The 23,661-nt window shown below is 49.2% G+C and overlaps 6 protein-coding genes across 6 annotated transcripts; all 6 read left to right on the forward strand.

Annotated features, from left to right (window-relative positions):
• The first annotated feature begins 266 nt into the window (after positions 1–266).
• LOC121451330 (pleiotropic regulator 1-like) lies at positions 267–1,808 on the forward strand. The gene has a single exon (XM_041656801.1). It carries the CDS (start codon positions 267–269, stop codon positions 1,806–1,808), a length of 1,542 nt encoding a protein of 513 aa, XP_041512735.1.
• A 2,592-nt stretch (positions 1,809–4,400) lies between these two features.
• On the forward strand, positions 4,401–5,942 carry LOC121451331 (pleiotropic regulator 1-like). Its single transcript, XM_041656802.1, has one exon. It carries the CDS (start codon positions 4,401–4,403, stop codon positions 5,940–5,942), a length of 1,542 nt encoding a protein of 513 aa, XP_041512736.1.
• Positions 5,943–8,543: 2,601 nt separating this feature from the next.
• LOC121451332 (pleiotropic regulator 1-like) lies at positions 8,544–10,085 on the forward strand. The gene has a single exon (XM_041656803.1). The coding sequence runs from the start codon at positions 8,544–8,546 to the stop codon at positions 10,083–10,085; it is 1,542 nt and encodes a 513-aa protein (XP_041512737.1).
• Positions 10,086–12,682: 2,597 nt separating this feature from the next.
• Positions 12,683–14,224, forward strand: LOC121451333 (pleiotropic regulator 1-like). The gene has a single exon (XM_041656804.1). It carries the CDS (start codon positions 12,683–12,685, stop codon positions 14,222–14,224), a length of 1,542 nt encoding a protein of 513 aa, XP_041512738.1.
• Positions 14,225–16,823: 2,599 nt separating this feature from the next.
• On the forward strand, positions 16,824–18,503 carry LOC121451334 (pleiotropic regulator 1-like). Its single transcript, XM_041656806.1, has 2 exons — positions 16,824–17,177; positions 17,301–18,503. Exons 1-2 carry the CDS (start codon positions 16,824–16,826, stop codon positions 18,501–18,503), a joined length of 1,557 nt encoding a protein of 518 aa, XP_041512740.1.
• A 2,605-nt stretch (positions 18,504–21,108) lies between these two features.
• On the forward strand, positions 21,109–22,650 carry LOC121451335 (pleiotropic regulator 1-like). Its single transcript, XM_041656807.1, has one exon. It carries the CDS (start codon positions 21,109–21,111, stop codon positions 22,648–22,650), a length of 1,542 nt encoding a protein of 513 aa, XP_041512741.1.
• The last annotated feature ends 1,011 nt before the right edge of the window (positions 22,651–23,661 follow it).

A 23,661-nucleotide genomic window follows, 5' to 3' on the forward strand; every position in this document is an offset into this window, starting at 1 on the left:
ACACCTTTAATCCAAGTTGCCAGACTAGTTGGCCATAGAAACTGGGCGGGAGTGGTACACGCCCTTAATCCCCGCCCTAGAGAGGGATATAAGACAGGAGGAGACAGCTCTCGGCCAGTCTCATTCTGAGGATTCCTGGAGGCAGGATCGCCACCATACTCGGACTAAAAATCTTCATTTAAAAGAAGTTTTAAGGGAGAATAGTGGCGGCGAATTCTGCATCGAGTTAGTTGGCTGCTGGAGGAGCGGGCTGAGCCATGGCGACTATGGTGGAGGAGGTCCAGAAGCATTCTGTACACACACTGGTGTGGAGGTCACTGAAGAGGACCCATGACATGTTTGTAGCTGATAATGGAAAACCTGTGCCTTTGGATGAAGAGAGTCACAAGCGGAAGATGGCAATCAAGCTTCGTAATGAGTATGGTCCTGTCTTGCATATGCCCACTTCTAAATCGAACCTTAAGGAGAAGGGACCTCAGAACGTGGCAGAGTCATATCCCCATAAACAGTATCCTGCCAATCAAGGACAAGAAGTTGAATACCTGGTGACAGGCACACATCCATACCCGCCAGGACCCGGTGTTGCCCTGACCGCCGCCACCAAGGTCCAGAGAATGCCCAGTGAGTCAGCCGCACAGTCCTTAGCTGTGGCACTGCCGAATCAGGCCCGAGCTGATGCAAATGGTACTGGACCTGCTGGGAGTGAGTACCGACACCCAGGAGCTTCTGACCGTTCCCAGCCCACAGCAGTGAAGTCTGTGATCATGGTGGCCGGCAATACCAAGAACTCTGCATTAATGGCTAAAAAAGCCCCTACCATGCCCAAACCCCAGTGGCACCCACCGTGGAAACTCTGTAGGGTTATCAGTGGGCATCTTGGCTGGGTTCGGTGCATTGCCGTGGAACCTGGCAATCAGTGGTTCGTTACCGGCTCTGCCGACAGAACTATCAAGATTTGGGACTTGGCTAGTGGCAAATTGAAGCTGTCCTTGACTGGGCACATCAGCACGGTGCGTGGTGTGATTGTGAGCACGAGGAGCCCCTACTTGTTCTCTTGTGGAGAAGACAAGCAAGTGAAGTGCTTGGATCTTGAGTACAACAAGGTTATAAGGCACTATCATGGCCATCTAAGTGCAGTGTACGGTCTGGATTTGCATCCAACAATCGACGTCCTGGTGACTTGTAGTCGAGATTCAACTGCACGCATCTGGGACGTGAGGACTAAAGCCAGTGTGCACACGTTGTCCGGACACACAAATGCAGTTGCTACCGTGAGATGCCAGGCTGCAGAACCACAGATTATCACCGGGAGTCACGATACCACAATACGATTATGGGATCTGGTGGCTGGAAAGACAAGAGTGACATTGACGAATCATAAGAAATCTGTCAGGGCTGTGGTCTTACATCCACGACATTACACATTTGCATCTGGGTCTCCAGATAACATAAAGCAGTGGAAGTTCCCTGACGGAGGCTTCATTCAGAATCTCTCTGGTCACAACGCCATCATCAACACGCTGGCAGTCAATGCCGACGGAGTACTTGTGTCTGGAGCCGACAATGGCACCATGCACCTTTGGGACTGGAAGACCGGCTACAATTTTCAGCGGGTCCATGCTGCTGTCCAGCCAGGGTCTTTGGACAGTGACTCAGGAATTTTTGCTTGTGCTTTTGATCAGTCGCAAAGCCGGTTGCTAACAGCACAAGCTGACAAAACCATCAAAGTTTACAGGGAGGACGAGACTGCGAGGGAAGAAACTCACCCAGTCAGCTGGAAACCAGAAATTATCAAGAGGATAATCTGAGTCAATTGGGAGCATGGGGACCTTGGGGGATGGTTGAAGGGAGGAGGGGAGAGGCAAGGAGGCGAGCAGAGAAAAATGTAGAGCTCAACATACATCAATAAAAAGTTTAAAAAAATAAAAAGAGGAATTTATTCTTTTTTATGGGTAGGTGAACATACATGTCTGTGAGAATATGGAAAACAAAGGGTGTTCTTTGGGTGCTGTTTACCTTCAGTTTTCTCTCTCTCTCTCTCTCTCTCTCTCTCTCTTTCTCTGTCTTTGTTTTGTTTGTTTTTGTTTCTCAAGATGGGGGTTCTCTGTGTAACCACCCTAGCTGTCCTGGAACTAGCTCGAACCCACAGAGATCCACCTGCCTCTGTCTCCGGAGTGCTGGGATTAAAGGCCTTGTGCTATCACTGCCTAGCCTGTTTGTTTTAAAGGATTTATGTGGATGAATGTTTTCCCCACATATGCACTATGTTGGATCCCTTGGAACTTGGGTTATGAATTGCTGTGAGCCACGCTGGGTGCTGGGAACTGAACCTACATCGATTACAACAGCAGTAAGTGCTATCGAGCCATTTCTTCAGTCCCTTACTTATTCTTTGAGGCGGGGTCTCTTATGGATCCGGAACTTCACATGTGGGTGTGGTTGCAAGCTCTCAGAATCTGTCTCTCCAGGGCTGGTTTTATAAGCATGGTCTGTCCGGCCTGACTTTTTTTTTTTTAATAGAGTCTCCATGAACCAAATTCATTTCCTCACAAGAGCACTTTGTGGCTGAGCCACCTCCATTGCTCTCACTATTCATAAATAATTGGTTTTAAGAGCTGCCTCAGGATGGGAGGTGTAGCTCTTGGTAGAGTCCTTGCCTGGTGTCTGCTTTGCTTCTCCTTTCTGTGTTATCTTGTGACTGACAGCAACCTGGGGTAAGTGAAGTTAAAACAAGCCAGGACCAGCTGCTGCCTAGGAATGGTACTGAGTCCAGTGGACTGGGATCTTCTAAGTCAATGAGCCTCCCCGCATTAAAAAAAAAAATCCCACAAAATCCCCACAGGCCAACCTTTTTTTGTTTTTTTGTTTTGTCAAGACAGGGATTCTCCATAGCGTTGGAGCCTGTCCTGGAGCTAGCTCTTGTAGACCCGGCTGGCCTCGAACTCACAGGGATCCGACAGCCTCTGCTCCCGAGTGCTGGGATTAAAGGCATGCACCACCACCGCCCAGCAAGGCCCATCTGATTTAGGCAATCCCACAGTTGTGGTTCCCTATCCCAGGTGACAATAGTTTACTGTTAAGTTGACAGAAATGATTACTCTGTATATATGAATGCACCTATGGGGCTCAGAGGCCAGTTTCATGGATTTTGCTCTCTCTCCGAGATATCAAACTCAGGTTGGTATGCTGGTGTGGCACACAGTGCCTTTACCCCCACCTCACTGTCCTGTCCTCATCTTGACCACCTACTGAGAAACATCCTAAGGAATAAGGAAGGGCACCCTTGAGCCCTGACCTTGGATTACTTGGCCTTTGGATTTTCCAGAGACAGCCAGGAAACACAAAGTTTTAAGAACATAGTAAGCGGGGCCAGGCGGTGGTGGCTCCTGCCTTTGAAACCAGCACTCAAGAGGGGGGCAGAGGCAGGTGGATCTCTGTGAGTTCAAGGAGAGCCTGGTCTACAAGAGCTAGTTCCAGGACAGGTTCCACTACATTCCCCATTACTTCACTCATTGCAGTTGGGGTCAGAAACAGGTACTCAGTGAGAAGCACCTGTGCATGGGCACATACAAACCAGGCCTTTGCGTCGTTTCCAGGATGTCCAGGGCCTGATTTTATGCACATCACAGTCTAGCTAATGGTAGGTTTGTCATTTTACTTCCTCTTAGAACTTCGGAACACCCTTTGTAGCCTGGAACCCAGCAGCTCTCAGTTCCATGCCCACAGCCTTGGGCGAGAGGATCTGTTCCTTCAGGGCCCCAAGTCTTGTGAGTGACCTATAAGGACTGGAATAAGGATGAGCTAGATGAACCGTCCATCCGAGGCAGCCTACTCTGCCTCTGATTTCTGACATTTCTAGATACCCGTTTGACTCCAAGTTCAGGTGAACATGGAAAGCAATGATTTCCCCGTTGGGGTGAGTAGAAATGGGCTCAGAAGCTGGTCTGAGGCAGTATGGATGAGATCGCAGAGGAGCGTGTGGTACCCTGGTGGGCACTCGATCTAGGCAGTCACACTGTCAGACTGCTTATTGTAGTGATATTTCATTTGTGTTTTAGTAAATCAAGCTTTCCTGAAGATCAGAGTGTAAAACAAACACCCTGGTCAGCCTCACAGACCAGGCAGTGACATCACACACCTTTAATCCAAGTTGCCAGACTAGTTGGCCATAGAAACTGGGCGGGAGTGGTACACGCCCTTAATCCCCGCCCTAGAGAGGGATATAAGACAGGAGGAGACAGCTCTCGGCCAGTCTCATTCTGAGGATTCCTGGAGGCAGGATCGCCACCATACTCGGACTAAAAATCTTCATTTAAAAGAAGTTTTAAGGTAGAATAGTGGCGGCGAATTCTGCATCGAGTTAGTTGGCTGCTGGAGGAGCGGGCTGAGCCATGGCGACTATGGTGGAGGAGGTCCAGAAGCATTCCGTACACACACTGGTGTGGAGGTCACTGAAGAGGACCCATGACATGTTTGTAGCTGATAATGGAAAACCTGTGCCTTTGGATGAAGAGAGTCACAAGCGGAAGATGGCAATCAAGCTTCGTAATGAGTATGGTCCTGTCTTGCATATGCCCACTTCTAAAGAGAACCTTAAGGAGAAGGGACCTCAGAACGTGGCAGAGTCATATCCCCATAAACAGTATCCTGCCAATCAAGGACAAGAAGTTGAATACCTGGTGACAGGTACACATCCATACCCGCCAGGACCCGGTGTTGCCCTGACCGCCGCCACCAAGGTCCAGAGAATGCCCAGTGAGTCAGCCGCACAGTCCTTAGCTGTGGCGCTGCCGAATCAGGCCCGAGCTGATGCAAATGGTACTGGACCTGCTGGGAGTGAGTACCGACACCCAGGAGCTTCTGACCGTTCCCAGCCCACAGCAGTGAAGTCTGTGATCATGGAGGCCGGCAATACCAAGAACTCTGCATTAATGGCTAAAAAAGCCCCTACCATGCCCAAACCCCAGTGGCACCCACCGTGGAAACTCTGTAGGGTTATCAGTGGGCATCTTGGCTGGGTTCGGTGCATTGCCGTGGAACCTGGCAATCAGTGGTTCGTTACCGGCTCTGCCGACAGAACTATCAAGATTTGGGACTTGGCTAGTGGCAAATTGAAGCTGTCCTTGACTGGGCACATCAGCACGGTGCGTGGTGTGATTGTGAGCACGAGGAGCCCCTACTTGTTCTCTTGTGGAGAAGACAAGCAAGTGAAGTGCTGGGATCTTGAGTACAACAAGGTTATAAGGCACTATCATGGCCATCTAAGTGCAGTGTACGGTCTGGATTTGCATCCAACAATCGACGTCCTGGTGACTTGTAGTCGAGATTCAACTGCACGCATCTGGGACGTGAGGACTAAAGCCAGTGTGCACACGTTGTCCGGACACACAAATGCAGTTGCTACCGTGAGATGCCAGGCTGCAGAACCACAGATTATCACCGGGAGTCACGATACCACAATACGATTATGGGATCTGGTGGCTGGAAAGACAAGAGTGACATTGACGAATCATAAGAAATCTGTCAGGGCTGTGGTCTTACATCCACGACATTACACATTTGCATCTGGGTCTCCAGATAACATAAAGCAGTGGAAGTTCCCTGACGGAGGCTTCATTCAGAATCTCTCTGGTCACAACGCCATCATCAACACGCTGGCAGTCAATGCCGACGGAGTACTTGTGTCTGGAGCCGACAATGGCACCATGCACCTTTGGGACTGGAGGACCGGCTACAATTTTCAGCGGGTCCATGCTGCTGTCCAGCCAGGGTCTTTGGACAGTGACTCAGGAATTTTTGCTTGTGCTTTTGATCAGTCGCAAAGCCGGTTGCTAACAGCACAAGCTGACAAAACCATCAAAGTTTACAGGGAGGACGAGACTGCGAGGGAAGAAACTCACCCAGTCAGCTGGAAACCAGAAATTATCAAGAGGATAATCTGAGTCAATTGGGAGCATGGAGACCTTGGGGGACGTTTGAAGGGAGGAGGGGAGAGGCAAGGAGGCGAGCAGAGAAAAATGTAGAGCTCAACATACATCAATAAAATGTTTCAAAAAATAAAAAGAGGAATTTATTCTTTATTATGGGTAGGTGAACATACATGTCTGTGAGAATATGGAAAACAAAGGGTGTTCTTTGGGTGCTGTTTACCTTCAGTTTTCTCTCTCTCTCTCTCTCTCTCTCTCTCTCTCTCTTCTCTGTCTTTGTTTTGTTTGTTTTTGTTTCTCAAGATGGGGGTTCTCTGTGTAACCACCCTAGCTGTCATGGAACTAGCTCGAACCCACAGAGATCCACCTGCCTCTGTCTCCGGAGTGCTGGGATTAAAGGCCTTGTGCTATCACTGCCTGGCCTGTTTGTTTTAAAGGATTTATGTGGATGAGTGTTTTCCCCGCATATGCACTATGTTGGATCCCTTGGAACTTGGGTTATGAATTGCTGTGAGCCACGCTGGGTGCTGGGAACTGAACCTACATCGATTACAACAGCAGTAAGTGCTATCGAGCCATTTCTTCAGTCCCTTACTTATTCTTTGAGGCGGGGTCTCTTATGGATCCGGAACTTCACATGTGGGTGTGGTTGCAAGCTCTCAGAATCTGTCTCTCCAGGGCTGGTTTTATAAGCATGGTCTGTCCGGCCTGACTTTTTTTTTGTTTTGTTTTTAATAGAGTCTCCATCAACCAAATTCATTTCCTCACAAGAGCACTTTGTGGCTGAGCCATCTCCATAGCTCTCACTATTCATAAATATTAGGTTTAAGAGCTGCCTCAGGATGGGAGGTGTAGCTCTTGGTAGAGTCCTTGCCTGGTGTCTGCTTTGCTTCTCCTTTCTGTGTTATCTTGTGACTGACAGCAACCTGGGGTAAGTGAAGTTAAAACAAGCCAGGACCAGCTGCTGCCTAGGAATGGTACTGAGTCCAGTGGACTGGGATCTTCTAAGTCAATGAGCCTCCCCGCATTAAAAAAAAAAATCCCACAAAATCCCCACAGGCCAACCTTTTTTTGTTTTTTTGTTTTGTCAAGACAGGGATTCTCCATAGCGTTGGAGCCTGTCCTGGAGCTAGCTCTTGTAGACCCGGCTGGCCTCGAACTCACAGGGATCCGACAGCCTCTGCTCCCGAGTGCTGGGATTAAAGGCATGCACCACCACCGCCCAGCAAGGCCCATCTGATTTAGGCAATCCCACAGTTGTGGTTCCCTATCCCAGGTGACAATAGTTTACTGTTAAGTTGACAGAAATGATTACTCTGTATATATGAATGCACCTATGGGGCTCAGAGGCCAGTTTCATGGATTTTGCTCTCTCTCCGAGATATCAAACTCAGGTTGGTATGCTGGTGTGGCACACAGTGCCTTTACCCCCACCTCACTGTCCTGTCCTCATCTTGACCACCTACTGAGAAACATCCTAAGGAATAAGGAAGGGCACCCTTGAGCCCTGACCTTGGATTACTTGGCCTTTGGATTTTCCAGAGACAGCCAGGAAACACAAAGTTTTAAGAACATAGTAAGCGGGGCCAGGCGGTGGTGGCTCCTGCCTTTGAAACCAGCACTCAAGAGGGGGGCAGAGGCAGGTGGATCTCTGTGAGTTCAAGGAGAGCCTGGTCTACAAGAGCTAGTTCCAGGACAGGTTCCACTACATTCCCCATTACTTCACTCATTGCAGTTGGGGTCAGAAACAGGTACTCAGTGAGAAGCACCTGTGCATGGGCACATACAAACCAGGCCTTTGCGTCGTTTCCAGGATGTCCAGGGCCTGATTTTATGCACATCACAGTCTAGCTAATGGTAGGTTTGTCATTTTACTTCCTCTTAGAACTTCGGAACACCCTTTGTAGCCTGGAACCCAGCAGCTCTCAGTTCCATGCCCACAGCCTTGGGCGAGAGGATCTGTTCCTTCAGGGCCCCAAGTCTTGTGAGTGACCTATAAGGACTGGAATAAGGATGAGCTAGATGAACCGTCCATCCGAGGCAGCCTACTCTGCCTCTGATTTCTGACATTTACAGATACCCGTTTGACTCCAAGTTCAGGTGAACATGGAAAGCAATGATTTCCCCGTTGGGGTGAGTAGAATGGGTTCAGATGCTGGTCTGAGGCAGCATTGATGAGATCGCAGAGGAGCGTGTGGTACCCTGGTGGGCACTAGATCTAGGCAGTCACACTGTCAGACTGCTTATTGTAGTGATATTTCATTTGTGTTTTAGTAAATCAAGCTTTCCTGAAGATCAGAGTGTAAAACAAACACCCTGGTCAGCCTCACAGACCAGGCAGTGACATCACACACCTTTAATCCAAGTTGCCAGACTAGTTGGCCATAGAAACTGGGCGGGAGTGGTACACGCCCTTAATCCCCGCCCTAGAGAGGGATATAAGACAGGAGGAGACAGCTCTCGGCCAGTCTCATTCTGAGGATTCCTGGAGGCAGGATCGCCACCATACTCGGACTAAAACTTTTCATTTAAAAGAAGTTTTAAGGGAGAATAGTGGCAGCGAATTCTGCATCGAGTTAGTTGGCTGCTGGAGGAGCGGGCTGAGCCATGGCGACTATGGTGGAGGAGGTCCAGAAGCATTCTGTACACACACTGGTGTGGAGGTCACTGAAGAGGACCCATGACATGTTTGTAGCTGATAATGGAAAACCTGTGCCTTTGGATGAAGAGAGTCACAAGCGGAAGATGGCAATCAAGCTTCGTAATGAGTATGGTCCTGTCTTGCACATGCCCACTTCTAAAGAGAACCTTAAGGAGAAGGGACCTCAGAACGTGGCAGAGTCATATCCCCATAAACAGTATCCTGCCAATCAAGGACAAGAAGTTGAATACCTGGTGACAGGCACACATCCATACCCGCCAGGACCCGGTGTTGCCCTGACCGCCGCCACCAAGGTCCAGAGAATGCCCAGTGAGTCAGCCGCACAGTCCTTAGCTGTGGCGCTGCCGAATCAGGCCCGAGCTGATGCAAATGGTACTGGACCTGCTGGGAGTGAGTACCGACACCCAGGAGCTTCTGACCGTTCCCAGCCCACAGCAGTGAAGTCTGTGATCATGGAGGCCGGCAATACCAAGAACTCTGCATTAATGGCTAAAAAAGCCCCTACCATGCCCAAACCCCAGTGGCACCCACCGTGGAAACTCTGTAGGGTTATCAGTGGGCATCTTGGCTGGGTTCGGTGCATTGCCGTGGAACCTGGCAATCAGTGGTTCGTTACCGGCTCTGCCGACAGAACTATCAAGATTTGGGACTTGGCTAGTGGCAAATTGAAGCTGTCCTTGACTGGGCACATCAGCACGGTGCGTGGTGTGATTGTGAGCACGAGGAGCCCCTACTTGTTCTCTTGTGGAGAAGACAAGCAAGTGAAGTGCTGGGATCTTGAGTACAACAAGGTTATAAGGCACTATCATGGCCATCTAAGTGCAGTGTACGGTCTGGATTTGCATCCAACAATCGACGTCCTGGTGACTTGTAGTCGAGATTCAACTGCACGCATCTGGGACGTGAGGACTAAAGCCAGTGTGCACACGTTGTCCGGACACACAAATGCAGTTGCTACCGTGAGATGCCAGGCTGCAGAACCACAGATTATCACCGGGAGTCACGATACCACAATACGATTATGGGATCTGGTGGCTGGAAAGACAAGAGTGACATTGACGAATCATAAGAAATCTGTCAGGGCTGTGGTCTTACATCCACGACATTACACATTTGCATCTGGGTCTCCAGATAACATAAAGCAGTGGAAGTTCCCTGACGGAGGCTTCATTCAGAATCTCTCTGGTCACAACGCCATCATCAACACGCTGGCAGTCAATGCCGACGGAGTACTTGTGTCTGGAGCCGACAATGGCACTATGCACCTTTGGGACTGGAGGACCGGCTACAATTTTCAGCGGGTCCATGCTGCTGTCCAGCCAGGGTCTTTGGACAGTGACTCAGGAATTTTTGCTTGTGCTTTTGATCAGTCGCAAAGCCGGTTGCTAACAGCACAAGCTGACAAAACCATCAAAGTTTACAGGGAGGACGAGACTGCGAGGGAAGAAACTCACCCAGTCAGCTGGAAACCAGAAATTATCAAGAGGATAATCTGAGTCAATTGGGAGCATGGAGACCTTGGGGGACGTTTGAAGGGAGGAGGGGAGAGGCAAGGAGGCGAGCAGAGAAAAATGTAGAGCTCAACATACATCAATAAAATGTTTCAAAAAATAAAAAGAGGAATTTATTCTTTATTATGGGTAGGTGAACATACATGTCTGTGAGAATATGGAAAACAAAGGGTGTTCTTTGGGTGCTGTTTACCTTCAGTTTTCTCTCTCTCTCTCTCTCTCTCTCTCTCTCTCTCTTTCTCTGTCTTTGTTTTGTTTGTTTTTGTTTCTCAAGATGGGGGTTCTCTGTGTAACCACCCTAGCTGTCATGGAACTAGCTCGAACCCACAGAGATCCACCTGCCTCTGTCTCCGGAGTGCTGGGATTAAAGGCCTTGTGCTATCACTGCCTGGCCTGTTTGTTTTAAAGGATTTATGTGGATGAGTGTTTTCCCCGCATATGCACTATGTTGGATCCCTTGGAACTTGGGTTATGAATTGCTGTGAGCCACGCTGGGTGCTGGGAACTGAACCTACATCGATTACAACAGCAGTAAGTGCTATCGAGCCATTTCTTCAGTCCCTTACTTATTCTTTGAGGCGGGGTCTCTTATGGATCCGGAACTTCACATGTGGGTGTGGTTGCAAGCTCTCAGAATCTGTCTCTCCAGGGCTGGTTTTATAAGCATGGTCTGTCCGGCCTGACTTTTGTTTTGTTTTTAATAGAGTCTCCATGAACCAAATTCATTTCCTCACAAGAGCACTTTGTGGCTGAGCCATCTCCATAGCTCTCACTATTCATAAATATTAGGTTTAAGAGCTGCCTCAGGATGGGAGGTGTAGCTCTTGGTAGAGTCCTTGCCTGGTGTCTGCTTTGCTTCTCCTTTCTGTGTTATCTTGTGACTGACAGCAACCTGGGGTAAGTGAAGTTAAAACAAGCCAGGACCAGCTGCTGCCTAGGAATGGTACTGAGTCCAGTGGACTGGGATCTTCTAAGTCAATGAGCCTCCCCGCATTAAAAAAAAAAATCCCACAAAATCCCCACAGGCCAACCTTTTTTTGTTTTTTTGTTTTGTCAAGACAGGGATTCTCCATAGCGTTGGAGCCTGTCCTGGAGCTAGCTCTTGTAGACCCGGCTGGCCTCGAACTCACAGGGATCCGACAGCCTCTGCTCCCGAGTGCTGGGATTAAAGGCATGCACCACCACCGCCCAGCAAGGCCCATCTGATTTAGGCAATCCCACAGTTGTGGTTCCCTATCCCAGGTGACAATAGTTTACTGTTAAGTTGACAGAAATGATTACTCTGTATATATGAATGCACCTATGGGGCTCAGAGGCCAGTTTCATGGATTTTGCTCTCTCTCCGAGATATCAAACTCAGGTTGGTATGCTGGTGTGGCACACAGTGCCTTTACCCCCACCTCACTGTCCTGTCCTCATCTTGACCACCTACTGAGAAACATCCTAAGGAATAAGGAAGGGCACCCTTGAGCCCTGACCTTGGATTACTTGGCCTTTGGATTTTCCAGAGACAGCCAGGAAACACAAAGTTTTAAGAACATAGTAAGCGGGGCCAGGCGGTGGTGGCTCCTGCCTTTGAAACCAGCACTCAAGAGGGGGGCAGAGGCAGGTGGATCTCTGTGAGTTCAAGGAGAGCCTGGTCTACAAGAGCTAGTTCCAGGACAGGTTCCACTACATTCCCCATTACTTCACTCATTGCAGTTGGGGTCAGAAACAGGTACTCAGTGAGAAGCACCTGTGCATGGGCACATACAAACCAGGCCTTTGCGTCGTTTCCAGGATGTCCAGGGCCTGATTTTATGCACATCACAGTCTAGCTAATGGTAGGTTTGTCATTTTACTTCCTCTTAGAACTTCGGAACACCCTTTGTAGCCTGGAACCCAGCAGCTCTCAGTTCCATGCCCACAGCCTTGGGCGAGAGGATCTGTTCCTTCAGGGCCCCAAGTCTTGTGAGTGACCTATAAGGACTGGAATAAGGATGAGCTAGATGAACCGTCCATCCGAGGCAGCCTACTCTGCCTCTGATTTCTGACATTTACAGATACCCGTTTGACTCCAAGTTCAGGTGAACATGGAAAGCAATGATTTCCCCGTTGGGGTGAGTAGAATGGGTTCAGATGCTGGTCTGAGGCAGCATTGATGAGATCGCAGAGGAGCGTGTGGTACCCTGGTGGGCACTAGATCTAGGCAGTCACACTGTCAGACTGCTTATTGTAGTGATATTTCATTTGTGTTTTAGTAAATCAAGCTTTCCTGAAGATCAGAGTGTAAAACAAACACCCTGGTCAGCCTCACAGACCAGGCAGTGACATCACACACCTTTAATCCAAGTTGCCAGACTAGTTGGCCATAGAAACTGGGCGGGAGTGGTACACGCCCTTAATCCCCGCCCTAGAGAGGGATATAAGACAGGAGGAGACAGCTCTCGGCCAGTCTCATTCTGAGGATTCCTGGAGGCAGGATCGCCACCATACTCGGACTAAAACTTTTCATTTAAAAGAAGTTTTAAGGTAGAATAGTGGCGGCGAATTCTGCATCGAGTTAGTTGGCTGCTGGAGGAGCGGGCTGAGCCATGGCGACTATGGTGGAGGAGGTCCAGAAGCATTCTGTACACACACGGGTGTGGAGGTCACTGAAGAGGACCCATGACATATTTGTAGCTGATAATGGAAAACCTGCGCCTTTGGATGAAGAGAGTCACAAGCGGAAGATGGCAATCAAGCTTCGTAATGAGTATGGTCCTGTCTTGCATATGCCCACTTCTAAAGAGAACCTTAAGGAGAAGGGACCTCAGAACGTGGCAGAGTCATATCCCCATAAACAGTATCCTGCCAATCAAGGACAAGAAGTTGAATACCTGGTGACAGGCACACATCCATACCCGCCAGGACCCGGTGTTGCCCTGACCGCCGCCACCAAGGTCCAGAGAATGCCCAGTGAGTCAGCCGCACAGTCCTTAGCTGTGGCGCTGCCGAATCAGGCCCGAGCTGATGCAAATGGTACTGGACCTGCTGGGAGTGAGTACCAACACCCAGGAGCTTCTGACCGTTCCCAGCCCACAGCAGTGAAGTCTGTGATCATGGTGGCCGGCAATACCAAGAACTCTGCATTAATGGCTAAAAAAGAGCCTACCATGCCCAAACCCCAGTGGCACCCACCGTGGAAACTCTGTATGGTTATCAGTGGGCATCTTGGCTGGGTTCGGTGCATTGCCGTGGAACCTGGCAATCAGTGGTTCGTTACCGGCTCTGCCGACAGAACTATCAAGATTTGGGACTTGGCTAGTGGCAAATTGAAGCTGTCCTTGACTGGGCACATCAGCACGGTGCGTGGTGTGATTGTGAGCACGAGGAGCCCCTACTTGTTCTCTTGTGGAGAAGACAAGCAAGTGAAGTGCTGGGATCTTGAGTACAACAAGGTTATACGGCACTATCATGGCCATCTAAGTGCAGTGTACGGTCTGGATTTGCATCCAACAATCGACGTCCTGGTGACTTGTAGTCGAGATTCAACTGCACGCATCTGGGACGTGAGGACTAAAGCCAGTGTGCACACGTTGTCCGGACACACAAATGCAGTTGCTACCGTGAGATGCCAGGCTGCAGAACCACAGATTATCACCGGGAGTCACGATACCACAATACGATTATGGGATCTGGTGGCTGGAAAGACAAGAGTGACATTGACGAATCATAAGAAATCTGTCAGGGCTGTGGTCTTACATCCACGACATTACACATTTGCATCTGGGTCTCCAGATAACATAAAGCAGTGGAAGTTCCCTGACGGAGGCTTCATTCAGAATCTCTCCGGTCACAACGCCATCATCAACACGCTGGCAGTCAATGCCGACGGAGTACTTGTGTCTGGAGCCGACAATGGCACCATGCACCTTTGGGACTGGAGGACCGGCTACAATTTTCAGCGGGTCCATGCTGCTGTCCAGCCAGGGTCTTTGGACAGTGACTCAGGAATTTTTGCTTGTGCTTTTGATCAGTCGCAAAGCCGGTTGCTAACAGCACAAGCTGACAAAACCATCAAAGTTTACAGGGAGGACGAGACTGCGAGGGAAGAAACTCACCCAGTCAGCTGGAAACCAGAAATTATCAAGAGGATAATCTGAGTCAATTGGGAGCATGGAGACCTTGGGGGACGTTTGAAGGGAGGAGGGGAGAGGCAAGGAGGCGAGCAGAGAAAAATGTAGAGCTCAACATACATCAATAAAATGTTTCAAAAAATAAAAAGAGGAATTTATTCTTTATTATGGGTAGGTGAACATACATGTCTGTGAGAATATGGAAAACAAAGGGTGTTCTTTGGGTGCTGTTTACCTTCAGTTTTCTCTCTCTCTCTCTCTCTCTCTCTCTCTCTCTCTCTTTCTCTGTCTTTGTTTTGTTTGTTTTTGTTTCTCAAGATGGGGGTTCTCTGTGTAACCACCCTAGCTGTCCTGGAACTAGCTCGAACCCACAGAGATCCACCTGCCTCTGTCTCCGGAGTGCTGGGATTAAAGGCCTTGTGCTATCACTGCCTGGCCTGTTTGTTTTAAAGGATTTATGTGGATGAATGTTTTCCCCGCATATGCACTATGTTGGATCCCTTGGAACTTGGGTTATGAATTGCTGTGAGCCACGCTGGGTGCTGGGAACTGAACCTACATCGATTACAACAGCAGTAAGTGCTATCGAGCCATTTCTTCAGTCCCTTACTTATTCTTTGAGGCGGGGTCTCTTATGGATCCGGAACTTCACATGTGGGTGTGGTTGCAAGCTCTCAGAATCTGTCTCTCCAGGGCTGGTTTTATAAGCATGGTCTGTCCGGCCTGACTTTTGTTTTGTTTTTAATAGAGTCTCCATGAACCAAATTCATTTCCTCACAAGAGCACTTTGTGGCTGAGCCATCTCCATAGCTCTCACTATTCATAAATATTAGGTTTAAGAGCTGCCTCAGGATGGGAGGTGTAGCTCTTGGTAGAGTCCTTGCCTGGTGTCTGCTTTGCTTCTCCTTTCTGTGTTATCTTGTGACTGACAGCAACCTGGGGTAAGTGAAGTTAAAACAAGCCAGGACCAGCTGCTGCCTAGGAATGGTACTGAGTCCAGTGGACTGGGATCTTCTAAGTCAATGAGCCTCCCCGCATTAAAAAAAAAAATCCCACAAAATCCCCACAGGCCAACCTTTTTTTGTTTTTTTGTTTTGTCAAGACAGGGATTCTCCATAGCGTTGGAGCCTGTCCTGGAGCTAGCTCTTGTAGACCCGGCTGGCCTCGAACTCACAGGGATCCGACAGCCTCTGCTCCCGAGTGCTGGGATTAAAGGCATGCACCACCACCGCCCAGCAAGGCCCATCTGATTTAGGCAATCCCACAGTTGTGGTTCCCTATCCCAGGTGACAATAGTTTACTGTTAAGTTGACAGAAATGATTACTCTGTATATATGAATGCACCTATGGGGCTCAGAGGCCAGTTTCATGGATTTTGCTCTCTCTCCGAGATATCAAACTCAGGTTGGTATGCTGGTGTGGCACACAGTGCCTTTACCCCCACCTCACTGTCCTGTCCTCATCTTGACCACCTACTGAGAAACATCCTAAGGAATAAGGAAGGGCACCCTTGAGCCCTGACCTTGGATTACTTGGCCTTTGGATTTTCCAGAGACAGCCAGGAAACACAAAGTTTTAAGAACATAGTAAGCGGGGCCAGGCGGTGGTGGCTCCTGCCTTTGAAACCAGCACTCAAGAGGGGGGCAGAGGCAGGTGGATCTCTGTGAGTTCAAGGAGAGCCTGGTCTACAAGAGCTAGTTCCAGGACAGGTTCCACTACATTCCCCATTACTTCACTCATTGCAGTTGGGGTCAGAAACAGGTACTCAGTGAGAAGCACCTGTGCATGGGCACATACAAACCAGGCCTTTGCGTCGTTTCCAGGATGTCCAGGGCCTGATTTTATGCACATCACAGTCTAGCTAATGGTAGGTTTGTCATTTTACTTCCTCTTAGAACTTCGGAACACCCTTTGTAGCCTGGAACCCAGCAGCTCTCAGTTCCATGCCCACAGCCTTGGGCGAGAGGATCTGTTCCTTCAGGGCCCCAAGTCTTGTGAGTGACCTATAAGGACTGGAATAAGGATGAGCTAGATGAACCGTCCATCCGAGGCAGCCTACTCTGCCTCTGATTTCTGACATTTACAGATACCCGTTTGACTCCAAGTTCAGGTGAACATGGAAAGCAATGATTTCCCCGTTGGGGTGAGTAGAATGGGTTCAGATGCTGGTCTGAGGCAGCATTGATGAGATCGCAGAGGAGCGTGTGGTACCCTGGTGGGCACTAGATCTAGGCAGTCACACTGTCAGACTGCTTATTGTAGTGATATTTCATTTGTGTTTTAGTAAATCAAGCTTTCCTGAAGATCAGAGTGTAAAACAAACACCCTGGTCAGCCTCACAGACCAGGCAGTGACATCACACACCTTTAATCCAAGTTGCCAGACTAGTTGGCCATAGAAACTGGGCGGGAGTGGTACACGCCCTTAATCCCCGCCCTAGAGAGGGATATAAGACAGGAGGAGACAGCTCTCGGCCAGTCTCATTCTGAGGATTCCTGGAGGCAGGATCGCCACCATACTCGGACTAAAACTTTTCATTTAAAAGAAGTTTTAAGGGAGAATAGTGGCAGCGAATTCTGCATCGAGTTAGTTGGCTGCTGGAGGAGCGGGCTGAGCCATGGCGACTATGGTGGAGGAGGTCCAGAAGCATTCTGTACACACACTGGTGTGGAGGTCACTGAAGAGGACCCATGACATGTTTGTAGCTGATAATGGAAAACCTGTGCCTTTGGATGAAGAGAGTCACAAGCGGAAGATGGCAATCAAGCTTCGTAATGAGTATGGTCCTGTCTTGCACATGCCCACTTCTAAAGAGAACCTTAAGGAGAAGGGACCTCAGAACGTGGCAGAGTCATATCCCCATAAACAGTATCCTGCCAATCAAGGACAAGAAGTTGAATACCTGGTGACAGGCACACATCCATACCCGCCAGGACCCGGTGTTGCCCTGACCGCCGCCACCAAGGTCCAGAGAATGCCTGTGCGGCTGACTCACTGGGCATTCTCTGGACCTTGGTGGCGGCGGTCAGGGCAACACCGGGTCCTGGCGGGTATGGATGTGTGCCTGTCACCAGGTATTCAACTTCTTGTCCTTGATTGGCAGGATACTGTTTATGGGGGTGAGTCAGCCGCACAGTCCTTAGCTGTGGCGCTGCCAAATCAGGCCCGAGCTGATGCAAATGGTACTGGACCTGCTGGGAGTGAGTACCGACACCCAGGAGCTTCTGACCGTTCCCAGCCCACAGCAGTGAAGTCTGTGATCATGGTGGCCGGCAATACCAAGAACTCTGCATTAATGGCTAAAAAAGCCCCTACCATGCCCAAACCCCAGTGGCACCCACCGTGGAAACTCTGTAGGGTTATCAGTGGGCATCTTGGCTGGGTTCGGTGCATTGCCGTGGAACCTGGCAATCAGTGGTTCGTTACCGGCTCTGCCGACAGAACTATCAAGATTTGGGACTTGGCTAGCGGCAAATTGAAGCTGTCCTTGACTGGGCACATCAGCACGGTGCGTGGTGTGATTGTGAGCACGAGGAGCCCCTACTTGTTCTCTTGTGGAGAAGACAAGCAAGTGAAGTGCTGGGATCTTGAGTACAACAAGGTTATAAGGCACTATCATGGCCATCTAAGTGCAGTGTACGGTCTGGATTTGCATCCAACAATCGACGTCCTGGTGACTTGTAGTCGAGATTCAACTGCACGCATCTGGGACGTGAGGACTAAAGCCAGTGTGCACACGTTGTCCGGACACACAAATGCAGTTGCTACCGTGAGATGCCAGGCTGCAGAACCACAGATTATCACCGGGAGTCACGATACCACAATACGATTATGGGATCTGGTGGCTGGAAAGACAAGAGTGACATTGACGAATCATAAGAAATCTGTCAGGGCTGTGGTCTTACATCCACGACATTACACATTTGCATCTGGGTCTCCAGATAACATAAAGCAGTGGAAGTTCCCTGATGGAGGCTTCATTCAGAATCTCTCCGGTCACAACGCCATCATCAACACGCTGGCAGTCAATGCCGACGGAGTACTTGTGTCTGGAGCCGACAATGGCACCATGCACCTTTGGGACTGGAGGACCGGCTACAATTTTCAGCGGGTCCATGCTGCTGTCCAGCCAGGGTCTTTGGACAGTGACTCAGGAATTTTTGCTTGTGCTTTTGATCAGTCGCAAAGCCGGTTGCTAACAGCACAAGCTGACAAAACCATCAAAGTTTACAGGGAGGACGAGACTGCGAGGGAAGAAACTCACCCAGTCAGCTGGAAACCAGAAATTATCAAGAGGATAATCTGAGTCAATTGGGAGCATGGAGACCTTGGGGGACGTTTGAAGGGAGGAGGGGAGAGGCAAGGAGGCGAGCAGAGAAAAATGTAGAGCTCAACATACATCAATAAAATGTTTCAAAAAATAAAAAGAGGAATTTATTCTTTATTATGGGTAGGTGAACATACATGTCTGTGAGAATATGGAAAACAAAGGGTGTTCTTTGGGTGCTGTTTACCTTCAGTTTTCTCTCTCTCTCTCTCTCTCTCTCTCTCTCTCTCTCTTTCTCTGTCTTTGTTTTGTTTGTTTTTGTTTCTCAAGATGGGGGTTCTCTGTGTAACCACCCTAGCTGTCCTGGAACTAGCTCGAACCCACAGAGATCCACCTGCCTCTGTCTCCGGAGTGCTGGGATTAAAGGCCTTGTGCTATCACTGCCTGGCCTGTTTGTTTTAAAGGATTTATGTGGATGAATGTTTTCCCCGCATATGCACTATGTTGGATCCCTTGGAACTTGGGTTATGAATTGCTGTGAGCCACGCTGGGTGCTGGGAACTGAACCTACATCGATTACAACAGCAGTAAGTGCTATCGAGCCATTTCTTCAGTCCCTTACTTATTCTTTGAGGCGGGGTCTCTTATGGATCCGGAACTTCACATGTGGGTGTGGTTGCAAGCTCTCAGAATCTGTCTCTCCAGGGCTGGTTTTATAAGCATGGTCTGTCCGGCCTGACTTTTTTTTTGTTTTGTTTTTAATAGAGTCTCCATCAACCAAATTCATTTCCTCACAAGAGCACTTTGTGGCTGAGCCACCTCCATTGCTCTCACTATTCATAAATAATAGGTTTTAAGAGCTGCCTCAGGATGGGAGGTGTAGCTCATGGTAGAGTCCTTGCCTGGTGTCTGCTTTGCTTCTCCTTTCTGTGTTATCTTGTGACTGACAGCAACCTGGGGTAAGTGAAGTTAAAACAAGCCAGGACCAGCTGCTGCCTAGGAATGGTACTGAGTCCAGTGGACTGGGATCTTCTAAGTCAATGAGCCTCCCCGCATTAAAAAAAAAAATCCCACAAAATCCCCACAGGCCAACCTTTTTTTGTTTTTTTGTTTTGTCAAGACAGGGATTCTCCATAGCGTTGGAGCCTGTCCTGGAGCTAGCTCTTGTAGACCCGGCTGGCCTCGAACTCACAGGGATCCGACAGCCTCTGCTCCCGAGTGCTGGGATTAAAGGCATGCACCACCACCGCCCAGCAAGGCCCATCTGATTTAGGCAATCCCACAGTTGTGGTTTCCTATCCCAGGTGACAATAGTTTACTGTTAAGTTGACAGAAATGATTACTCTGTATATATGAATGCACCTATGGGGCTCAGAGGCCAGTTTCATGGATTTTGCTCTCTCTCCGAGATATCAAACTCAGGTTGGTATGCTGGTGTGGCACACAGTGCCTTTACCCCCACCTCACTGTCCTGTCCTCATCTTGACCACCTACTGAGAAACATCCTAAGGAATAAGGAAGGGCACCCTTGAGCCCTGACCTTGGATTACTTGGCCTTTGGATTTTCCAGAGACAGCCAGGAAACACAAAGTTTTAAGAACATAGTAAGCGGGGCCAGGCGGTGGTGGCTCCTGCCTTTGAAACCAGCACTCAAGAGGGGGGCAGAGGCAGGTGGATCTCTGTGAGTTCAAGGAGAGCCTGGTCTACAAGAGCTAGTTCCAGGACAGGTTCCACTACATTCCCCATTACTTCACTCATTGCAGTTGGGGTCAGAAACAGGTACTCAGTGAGAAGCACCTGTGCATGGGCACATACAAACCAGGCCTTTGCGTCGTTTCCAGGATGTCCAGGGCCTGATTTTATGCACATCACAGTCTAGCTAATGGTAGGTTTGTCATTTTACTTCCTCTTAGAACTTCGGAACACCCTTTGTAGCCTGGAACCCAGCAGCTCTCAGTTCCATGCCCACAGCCTTGGGCGAGAGGATCTGTTCCTTCAGGGCCCCAAGTCTTGTGAGTGACCTATAAGGACTGGAATAAGGATGAGCTAGATGAACCGTCCATCCGAGGCAGCCTACTCTGCCTCTGATTTCTGACATTTACAGATACCCGTTTGACTCCAAGTTCAGGTGAACATGGAAAGCAATGATTTCCCCGTTGGGGTGAGTAGAATGGGTTCAGATGCTTGTCTGAGGCAGCATTGATGAGATCGCAGAGGAGCGTGTGGTACCCTGGTGGGCACTCGATCTAGGCAGTCACACTGTCAGACTGCTTATTGTAGTGATATTTCATTTGTGTTTTAGTAAATCAAGCTTTCCTGAAGATCAGAGTGTAAAACAAACACCCTGGTCAGCCTCACAGACCAGGCAGTGACATCACACACCTTTAATCCAAGTTGCCAGACTAGTTGGCCATAGAAACTGGGCGGGAGTGGTACACGCCCTTAATCCCCGCCCTAGAGAGGGATATAAGACAGGAGGAGACAGCTCTCGGCCAGTCTCATTCTGAGGATTCCTGGAGGCAGGATCGCCACCATACTCGGACTAAAACTTTTCATTTAAAAGAAGTTTTAAGGGAGAATAGTGGCGGCGAATTCTGCATCGAGTTAGTTGGCTGCTGGAGGAGCGGGCTGAGCCATGGCGACTATGGTGGAGGAGGTCCAGAAGCATTCTGTACACACACTGGTGTGGAGGTCACTGAAGAGGACCCATGACATGTTTGTAGCTGATAATGGAAAACCTGTGCCTTTGGATGAAGAGAGTCACAAGCGGAAGATGGCAATCAAGCTTCGTAATGAGTATGGTCCTGTCTTGCATATGCCCACTTCTAAAGAGAACCTTAAGGAGAAGGGACCTCAGAACGTGGCAGAGTCATATCCCCATAAACAGTATCCTGCCAATCAAGGACAAGAAGTTGAATACCTGGTGACAGGTACACATCCATACCCGCCAGGACCCGGTGTTGCCCTGACCGCCGCCACCAAGGTCCAGAGAATGCCCAGTGAGTCAGCCGCACAGTCCTTAGCTGTGGCGCTGCCGAATCAGGCCCGAGCTGATGCAAATGGTACTGGACCTGCTGGGAGTGAGTACCAACACCCAGGAGCTTCTGACCGTTCCCAGCCCACAGCAGTGAAGTCTGTGATCATGGTGGCCGGCAATACCAAGAACTCTGCATTAATGGCTAAAAAAGCCCCTACCATGCCCAAACCCCAGTGGCACCCACCGTGGAAACTCTGTAGGGTTATCAGTGGGCATCTTGGCTGGGTTCGGTGCATTGCCGTGGAACCTGGCAATCAGTGGTTCGTTACCGGCTCTGCCGACAGAACTATCAAGATTTGGGACTTGGCTAGCGGCAAATTGAAGCTGTCCTTGACTGGGCACATCAGCACGGTGCGTGGTGTGATTGTGAGCACGAGGAGCCCCTACTTGTTCTCTTGTGGAGAAGACAAGCAAGTGAAGTGCTGGGATCTTGAGTACAACAAGGTTATAAGGCACTATCATGGCCATCTAAGTGCAGTGTACGGTCTGGATTTGCATCCAACAATCGACGTCCTGGTGACTTGTAGTCGAGATTCAACTGCACGCATCTGGGACGTGAGGACTAAAGCCAGTGTGCACACGTTGTCCGGACACACAAATGCAGTTGCTACCGTGAGATGCCAGGCTGCAGAACCACAGATTATCACCGGGAGTCACGATACCACAATACGATTATGGGATCTGGTGGCTGGAAAGACAAGAGTAACATTGATGAATCATAAGAAATCTGTCAGGGCTGTGGTCTTACATCCACGACATTACACATTTGCATCTGGGTCTCCAGATAACATAAAGCAGTGGAAGTTCCCTGACGGAGGCTTCATTCAGAATCTCTCCGGTCACAACGCCATCATCAACACGCTGGCAGTCAATGCCGACGGAGTACTTGTGTCTGGAGCCGACAATGGCACCATGCACCTTTGGGACTGGAGGACCGGCTACAGTTTTCAGCGGGTCCATGCTGCTGTCCAGCCAGGGTCTTTGGACAGTGACTCAGGAATTTTTGCTTGTGCTTTTGATCAGTCGCAAAGCCGGTTGCTAACAGCACAAGCTGACAAAACCGTCAAAGTTTACAGGGAGGACGAGACTGCAAGGGAAGAAACTCACCCAGTCAGCTGGAAACCAGAAATTATCAAGAGGATAATCTGAGTCAATTGGGAGCATGGGGACCTTGGGGGACGGTTGAAGGGAGGAGGGGAGAGGCAAGGAGGCGAGCAGAGAAAAATGTAGAGCTCAACATACATCAATAAAAAGTTTAAAAAAATAAAAAGAGGAATTTATTCTTTTTTATGGGTAGGTGAACATACATGTGTGTGAGAATATGGAAAACAAAGGGTGTTCTTTGGGTGCTGTTTACCTTCAGTTCTCTCTCTCTCTCTCTCTCTCTCTCTCTCTCTCTCTCTCTTTGTTTTGTTTGTTTTTGTTTCTCAAGATGGGGGTTCTCTGTGTAACCACCCTAGCTGTCCTGGAACTAGCTCGAACCCACAGAGATCCACCTGCCTCTGTCTCCAGAGTGCTGGGATTAAAGGCTTTGTGCTATCACTGCCTGGCCTGTTTGTTTTAAAGGAGAGATTCTGAATGAAGCCTCTATCAGGGTACTTTCTAGGTCCATATTTTGGTTTGGCACGAGAGCCTTTAACCCGATCTGAGCTCATCACATTACTCTGCAGACAAACTGTCTCTGTTTAACAACAGCCAGTATGTGCTGCTCCTGGTTTTTTTTTGTTTGAATGTGCATTACCTGAGAAGAGATGTTGGCTAAATCTGATCATTTAAGAGTTTAGAGGTCTGGTGCTTCCTCCCTTTGTAATTGGAGGATGTCTTATAGAGGTGCTAATTCATGGCCTACCTGACTGCTAGATGTGTGCTTGACTTGAGCCCTGGCACCTGGTTGCCTAGGAGACAGCCTTATATGTTTTCCCTGCTCAATTGATGTGGATATATAAGATGTTTGGAGAATAAAGGGTGAGCTGGCTTTTTCTATGATGACCATGTAAGCTGTGTCAGTTTATTCCTCGCGACTCCATTCCAGCCGGGTTAGGGAATCTGTGTTGTACCCACAGGGGCTCCAACATAATGGCGCCGATAACGTGGGGCTCAACCACTGAACCCTGAGATTAAAAGCAACGTGCTGCTGACTACTAAACCCCGAGATTAAAA

This window comes from Microtus oregoni, unplaced genomic scaffold (assembly GCF_018167655.1).
Source record: "Microtus oregoni isolate MIOR12 unplaced genomic scaffold, Mior012 000008F_ref0000371, whole genome shotgun sequence".
Lineage (NCBI taxonomy): Eukaryota > Metazoa > Chordata > Mammalia > Rodentia > Cricetidae > Microtus > Microtus oregoni.

What these genes read in the sequence shown, in the direction of transcription:
- LOC121451334 (XM_041656806.1), top strand. Translation starts at nt 16,824, where the DNA reads ATGGTGGAGGAGGTCCAGAAGCATTCTGTACACACACTGGTGTGGAGG. An exon ending in CCAAGGTCCAGAGAATGCCT is followed by an intron (nt 17,178 to 17,300) that starts GTGCGGCTGACT and finishes CTTGATTGGCAG; the next exon opens with GATACTGTTTATGGGGGTGA.
- LOC121451330 (XM_041656801.1), top strand. Translation starts at nt 267, where the DNA reads ATGGTGGAGGAGGTCCAGAAGCATTCTGTACACACACTGGTGTGGAGG.
- LOC121451333 (XM_041656804.1), top strand. Translation starts at nt 12,683, where the DNA reads ATGGTGGAGGAGGTCCAGAAGCATTCTGTACACACACGGGTGTGGAGG.
- LOC121451332 (XM_041656803.1), top strand. Translation starts at nt 8,544, where the DNA reads ATGGTGGAGGAGGTCCAGAAGCATTCTGTACACACACTGGTGTGGAGG.
- LOC121451335 (XM_041656807.1), top strand. Translation starts at nt 21,109, where the DNA reads ATGGTGGAGGAGGTCCAGAAGCATTCTGTACACACACTGGTGTGGAGG.
- LOC121451331 (XM_041656802.1), top strand. Translation starts at nt 4,401, where the DNA reads ATGGTGGAGGAGGTCCAGAAGCATTCCGTACACACACTGGTGTGGAGG.